This window comes from Ammodytes marinus, assembly GCF_949987685.1.
Source record: "Ammodytes marinus genome assembly, contig: scaffold_202, whole genome shotgun sequence".
NCBI classification, from domain to species: Eukaryota; Metazoa; Chordata; class Actinopteri; order Uranoscopiformes; family Ammodytidae; genus Ammodytes; species Ammodytes marinus.
Window position 1 is genome coordinate 10,001 of NW_027648232.1, and position 7,500 is coordinate 17,500.

A 7,500-nucleotide genomic window follows, 5' to 3' on the forward strand; every position below is an offset into this window, starting at 1 on the left:
CTGTTATATTGTTATATAGTTTGAAGGTATTATTATAAAAGGATATATATATATTGTTAAGATAAAATGTTGATATATTTTCTCCAAATGTCTGAATGTACTATGTGTGAATAAATGTCCAGAAGTCAGATATAAGTGTTTGTTTCCTTATTTTTATTAGAAGTTTTTGATGTTTGTGTGTGTGTGTGTGTGTGTGTGTGTGTGTGTGTGTGTGTGTGTGTGTGTGTGTGTGTGTGCGTGTGTCCTGTACATGGGCCGTCTGTGGTGAAGTGTGTAGGGCGGTCGTCCACTGGGTTACAGGGTCGGTGGTTGGATCCCCCGTCTCCCCGCCACATGTCCAAGTGTCCCTGGGCAAAGAGACACTGAACCCTAAATGTCTCCTGATAGTTAGCTTGCACCCTGCGTGGTAGCTGCTGCTGCTATCGGTGAATGAATGTGTGTGTGTGAATGGTAACGTGGGAATGGGAGGTAGGGTAACGCAAACTGCGCAGCCAAAGACAGGAAAACCCTACAGGGGGTTATAAAGACAGCAGGAAAAATCATTGGCTGCCCCCTGCCCTCCTTGGAGGACATTGCAACCTCCCGTGGACTAAGGGCAAGGAGCATCATGGCTGACCCATCCCACCCCGGCCACAGCCATTTCCAACTCCTCCCTTCCGGTAGGCGATACAGGTCCCTTGGGAGCCGAACAAACAGGCTACGGAACACCTTTTACCCCTGGGCTATTCGCCTCTAAATGCCTGAACCCCCCCCCCCCTCCTCCGTCCCCCCCTCGCCCCCCTCCCTCCCCCCGTCCCCTACTGGACATAAGAAATCCTCTATTTTTAATTATTTTTTCTTAAACAGACACTCAGATTTTTATTTAGCATATGCTAATTTGCACTGTGGGTGGTGAGCACCACCCTAATTTCGTTGTACTGTTTGCACAATGACAATAAAGACTGAATCTGAATCTGAATCTGTAATGTAGGACGTTAGTAGGGCTTTGAGTACCTGGCTGTTCCTGTTTAACCTGAAGACATAGGTCAAATACTTCAGACGTTATTGTCCCCAAAGGGAAATTCTTTATCACAAAAATGCATGTGACGCGCCCTTAGCTCAGTTGGTAGGGTGTCCCCCCCCCCTCCCCCCCCCCCCCCCCCCCGGGCCAGGGCGGTCGTTCTCTGCATGTCACTCCCCTCTCTGCCCCATTTAAACTCTGTCTCTCTGCACTATCAATAAAGCATAAAAATGCCCAAAAAATATCTTAAAAAAAAAAAAAAAATGCATGTTACAAATTTCAACCTGTTTGTAGCCTGAGGGAAACAACAGAGTAATTATCCTGGACACTTTATAAGAATGTGGAAGAACTAGAAAAGGAACAGGTTTGGGGCGACTGTGGCTCAGGTGGTAGAGCGGGTCGGCCGATGATCAAAGGGTTGGAGGTTCGATCCCCGCCCTGCCACCTGTGTCATAGTTGTTGTGTCCTTGGGCAAGACACTTCACCCACCTTGCCTCGTGTGAATGTCGATAGTCAGCCTGCTATCGGTGTATGAATGTGTGTGTGAATGGTAACGTGGGAAAGGAAAACAGGTCTCCCTTGTAAAAGAGTCTTCGGTCTCAATGGGATTTACCTGTAGAAATAAAGGTTAAAAAAAACAGCTGTTTTCTGTTTTACCTGAGGGGACCAAATACTACTTTTCACAATTCAACACCCAGACACAAGTAGCAGGTAAAATAATTCATAAGCCAAAACTGCACCCAAATGTATCAAAACCCAATTTTGTCTCCATATTGCACACAATAAAACTAAATTAATGTATTTTTATGACTCTAGTATACTTATCTATCTATCTATCTATCTATCTATCTATCTATCTATCTATCTATCTATCTATCTATCTATCTATCTATCTATCTATCTATCTATCTATCTATCTATCTATCTATCTATCTATCTATCTATCTATCTATCTATCCATCCATCCATCCATCCATCCATCCATCCATCCATCCATCCATCTGGCGCAACACCGGTCAGGCGCTCTGCGGGCAGCTAAACCCCGCCGCCCCGCCCCTAGTGTGACGTGAAGGACCTTCCTCCTCCGACACACAGCAGCAGCAATGGCGGACTACGACAACTACGACGATCGGGACAAGGCCTACGGCAGTTTCAGTAGCAACAGAGGGTAAACATCCACTTATTCACCGACCTACACATACACACATTAGCCCCAAAATCAGTGCTTGTTTCCCGCTAACTTTTAACCTAATCGGCTCCGAAGCACCAGGCCAAAAGCTCCAACCGCCCGATGATTCGCTTAGCTCGATCCGAGAATGTTGAGTCGAACGCCGGGAAGAGTGAGTAGGAAACACCGCGGCGTTAGCATTAAAGCTAGGCGGGGTGGTGGTGGGGGTGTTGCTGGTCCCCATGTGGCGGGGATCATCGCCCCATGAGGCGGGTAGATTACAGGCCAAACCCCGGTTGGTTGGACCAGTGGATCGGAGCTTGTTTAAAGGCCTTTGCAGCTGCAGTCTGCCCGCATGGCTGCATCATGTGCCAGCCCCATTAACTGTGTATAAAAGCAGCAACAGTAGCGTTTAGTTAAGTTAGCATGAGGCAGGCAACCGATCAATCAATCTATCGGCTATTGATCTGGTTGAATATATGCAGCTAAAATCACGTTTATCTCACGTGTTGTTGTTTCAAAATACCGCTCATAATAACCAAGGCCTTTAGCTATTCGGTCAATATCGCGAATTGAAATCATATCTGCCAGATAAAAGGGGGGGAAACCCACAAGATATAAAAGCTAGCTCAAATTTTAAAAACTAATATCTCGCCTTTTATAAGTTATTTATCAATGAATGAAGTTAAAATCACGCTAACTGATGTTATCGTTTCAAAATGCTAATTATATTATTAATCGAGGACCTAGCCATTGAGGTCATCTTTCCCAAATCATATCAAATCTGCCTGACATTTTTTATATAGCCTTTTCCAACCCGGAATTTACCTTTTTCAAATATTTTTTTTTAGTCAACTGTAGGCTTATGATTTGTTGTTTGAGAGATATGTTATTGTACATCTGTTAAGCCCTTATTAAGGTGCCTTTTTGAATGAAATATATCATAAAAGTTCAGTTGCATTTCCTTGTCTTCAAACCCATAAGAAATAAAAAATTAAGACCAAAAATTAGAACACTTACCATTATAAGTAATTAAAAAATTCACCAACAACTTCAATTAAGATTTTTATTTATTATTTATTTCTTACAATAATGTCTAGTCATGCACACACACACACACACACACACACACACACACACACACACACACACACACACACACACACACACACACACACACACACACACACTCAGCTCTTCCTTGTACATTATCATGCCAGGGTTTCCCCCAGAAAATTTGTTAAAGGAATACTTCCCCCATACGGAACCGGCGTTCAATCATTATAAAATCACTATTATAATATAATGAATGAGGTTTTTCTTCCCTCCCCAAAGGTGCACTATGTAACTTTGGGTGTGTCCGAGAAGTGAAACATTTTCTAAGGTATATTCTCATAAACAAACTTTCCTCACAGGAAAATGTAGATCCCTGGAACACTGTATAAGAGCTACATGTAATTCTTAGTTTTGAATAATTCTATCATCATAAATCAAAATTAAACTATTCTTGAGGAACCTGGAACCAAACGTGAGACTAGAATATGTTTGTAAACCAAAACTGTGGGCCCTGCTGCTGTAAACAACAACAACAGTGAAACAGTAACTTTTCAGGAAGCTTTCTAACTTCAAACAGTGTTCCAGGGATCTACATTTTCCTGTGAGGAAAGTTTGTTTATTCAATTATGAGAATATACAGTCATGGACAAAAGTCCACTGTCTCACACATAACAATTATTGCAATAACAATAATAATGTTTCTATTACATTTGTTTCCAACTGAAATACACCATACAAGAGCCGCCCTTAGCTCAGTTGGTAGGACGTCCCCCCCCATGGGCCTCGGCCAGCAGCGGACCCGGGTTCGATTCCAGCCCGCGGTCGTTCTCTGCATGTCACTCCCCTCTCTGCCCCATTTCAACTCTGTCTCTACACTATCAATAAAGCATAAAAATGACAAAAAAAATATCTTTTAAAAACACAAAAAAGAAAATACGAAAATGCCAAAATCGGATACAAAATGTGCTGGACAAAAGTGTTGGCACCTTAAACTAAATACTTGGGTTGCGTTCCGAATCGCATACTCTTTCTTTTTTCTATTCTACATACTACATCCGATGATAAAAATAATCTAGTTAGGATGCAGTAGGCATACTATTGGGACATACTTTACTCTCTTATTTCATCATAATATTGCGCCTTGATCTTGCATCTTGCTTTTATATCCGTCGCATCCCCGTTTGTTTTCACATGGAGGCTTCGTCGATGTGACGTCACTTCACGTGCGCACTGGATTGTGGGTCAGAATCGCCCAAATAGGATGCAGTTTTCAACACTAACAATCTTGGCCGCATGAAGTAGAACATCCGGGTACTTCTAACCATCCTAAATCTGGCCACAAGAATCGGGACATCCTAAATCTTTTTTCTACATACTATATAGTAGAAAGTATGCGATTCGGAACGCAACCAGTTGCAGAACCTATAGAAAGCAGCAAATCAACCCCAAACCGTCTTTGAACCTCCGCCATGTTTGACTGTAGGGACTGTGTTCTTCTCTTTGAAGGCCTTGTTTCATTTTCTGTAAACAAATTGATGTCTTTTACCAAATAAATTATATCTGATTTGGCTTTTTGTCTATTTTAGGGATGGCCATTTAGAATGTTTTCTTTAACCGGTTAACCACCAGAATTAACGGTTATTAACCGGTTAACCGTTAAGATTTAATGTAGCCTATTTATAGTGAAATACCTGAAGCATTATAGCAGGTCTCCCAACCTTTTTTTGTTCCAAGGACCGGCATATTCAATTAAAAACAATTCAGGGACCAGTAGCCAATTTAAATGCCTACATTTTGACATTCACACGGCACCTTGTCTGTTGTGAGAAGAGGTCTAGTATGAGAATGTAGGAGCAGAAAGTGCAATAAGTGACTAAAAAGGGACATTTACACACACACAGGCTTAGGGGATGGGTAGCCTACCATCATTCATTCTTTACCGACAGTTGGCATTCTTACATCCGGTTTAGCAATATCAAAATAAGAGTCCGGATTTCAGAGAAATTAAGAGGATTTAATTTGTTTTAACCGTTAGTATTAACCGGTTAAAGATCTTCTTAACAGTTAAAAGGTTAACCATGGACATCCCTCTATTTGCTATTGTGTTTTTTTTCATTGCAAACAAACGACATGAACATATTAATGCCAAAACATATTGTACTTTCAAGCATGTTCTGGGAGAAGCAGGGCAATATCTGACAGAATCCCAGGGGTGCCAACACTTTTGTCCATGACTGTAACTTAGAAAATGCTTCACTTTTCTCTGACACACCCAACGTTACACAGTGCGGCTTTTAAAAGATTTACTGTTTCACTGTTGTTGTTGTTTACAGCAGCAGGGCCCACAGTTTGGTTTACAAACACATTCTAGTCTAACGTTTGGTTCCAGGTCCATCAAAATAAATTGATTTAATACTAAAAACTAGGAATAAATAATGAAAAACGACGTCACACTGAAAGTAAATATTCCAGACGGAAGCTTGAACGAGGCCGATCAGGTCAAACTAACATCTGTTCGTTTAAAGGGACACTGTGTAACATTTTAAGTACGTTATTAGCTAAAATCAATATCCTCATTCATAAATATGTCCTCATTGGTGTAAAATCACCTCTGACAATAATCTGAATTATCCTCCTGAGCGGAGAATTACAAATATTAATATTACATTTTGTACATTGAGAGGGTAAGTCTTATGGAGGCATCCATGTTTTTGGAATGTCATCAGGTGCATTGTTTAAAATTTAGAATTGTTCTTGTCCTTGAAGGCCACTGTAGCTTCTGTTATTATTCGAAAGGGTTGGGGTTACCCAGGGAGCATTGCATTCTAGAACTTTGTAGAACTTTCTTGATGATGTCATATTACACACTGCCCCTTTAAAGGAATATTTCACCCATAGGGAACCGGCGTTCTATCATTATAAAATCACTATTATAATATAATGAATGAGGTTTTTCTTCCCTCAGTCTTCCCTTGGCCCAGCTGTCCTGTTAATCCTAACTCTACATTTTACCATGTGTGATGTCACACTAGTAAAATGTAGGGTTAGACAGTGAGACCATAAAACACTCTTTCTGTCTTTTCTCAGGCTAAGTGAGGCCTTTTTCCTGATCATTTATACGGAGCTCTGGCTGAATCATACATTTTGTAGATTCTCCCTGCGTTCTGAATTTCCTTCTCTTTGTTTTTTCTATTCTACATACTACATCTGATCATAAAAATAATCTAGTTAGGATGCAGTAGGCATACTATTGGGTCATACTTTAACTTATTTATTTCATCATAACATGGCTCCTTGATCTTGCCTCTTGCTTTTATATCCGTCGCATCCCCGTTTGTTTTCATATGGAGGCTCCGTCGATGTGACGTCACTTCAGGTGCGCACTGGATTGTGGGCCAGATTCGCCCAAATAGACTGTGGACACACACAAACGCACGCACGCACGCACGCACACACACACACACACACACACACACACTCTCTCTCTCTCAAGGTTTGTATTATAAAGATGCACCAGGTCTGTAAATCTCCAGATGTAATGTTTGGGTTGGCTTTTAACTGAAAAATCACTTTTCTTGTGGCGCTTGAGGATATTTTTGAAGGAAGTCCACTTCTAGGCAGATGTTCAGTCACTCTTAAAGCTCTCCATTTGTAGATGATTTGCATCATGGTGGAACGATGGATAGATAGACAGACAGACAGACAGACAGACAGACAGACAGACAGACAGACAGACAGACAGACAGACAGACAGACAGACAAATTATAGAACTTGTCCTATTGCAAAAATGAAAAACCTTAAAAGTGAAAGAAAGGTTCAGGTTACTTCATTTGTACTCGTATGTAAATTTATTTTAAAATGAACTGCCACTGTCGTTAACTCCATCTCCCATGGTCCTCTCTGTTTCTGTAGTATGTAAACCTTAAATCTCCCATGCTCCTCTCTGTTTCTGTAGTCCCCGTGGCGGTGGAAGGGACGGGGGTAGAGATGGCGGGCGGGACAGCGGCCCTCCTAAGAGGCAGAAGGAGATGCCCACTGAGCCGCCCTTCACGGCGTTCGTAGGGAACCTGCCTTTCAACACGGTGCAGGGAGACATAGACATCATCTTCAAAGAGCTCAACATACGCAGCGTGAGGCTGGTCCGGGACAAAGAGACAGACAAGTTCAAAGGTAAGGGCACAGGATTTTATATATAATTTTTTATTATTATTATTATTTTATTATAATAATTGTTATTATAATTTTTTATTAATTTTTTTAATCATTAATATTGTT

At 41.3% G+C, this 7,500-nt stretch overlaps 1 protein-coding gene across 1 annotated transcript in view; it reads left to right on the top strand.

Moving 5' to 3' along the window:
• Positions 1-2,048: 2,048 nt before the first annotated feature.
• eif4h (eukaryotic translation initiation factor 4h) overlaps positions 2,049-7,500 on the top strand; it is a gene marked incomplete at its 3' end in the record, with an annotated part of 16,565 nt that continues 11,113 nt past the window's right edge. Inside the window, exons 1-2 of the mRNA XM_080054762.1 lie at positions 2,049-2,168; positions 7,181-7,395. Coding sequence (XP_079910888.1) covers positions 2,104-2,168; positions 7,181-7,395 — 280 coding nt within the window. The 5' untranslated portion in view covers positions 2,049-2,103. The remainder of the gene's footprint in view (positions 2,169-7,180; positions 7,396-7,500) is intronic.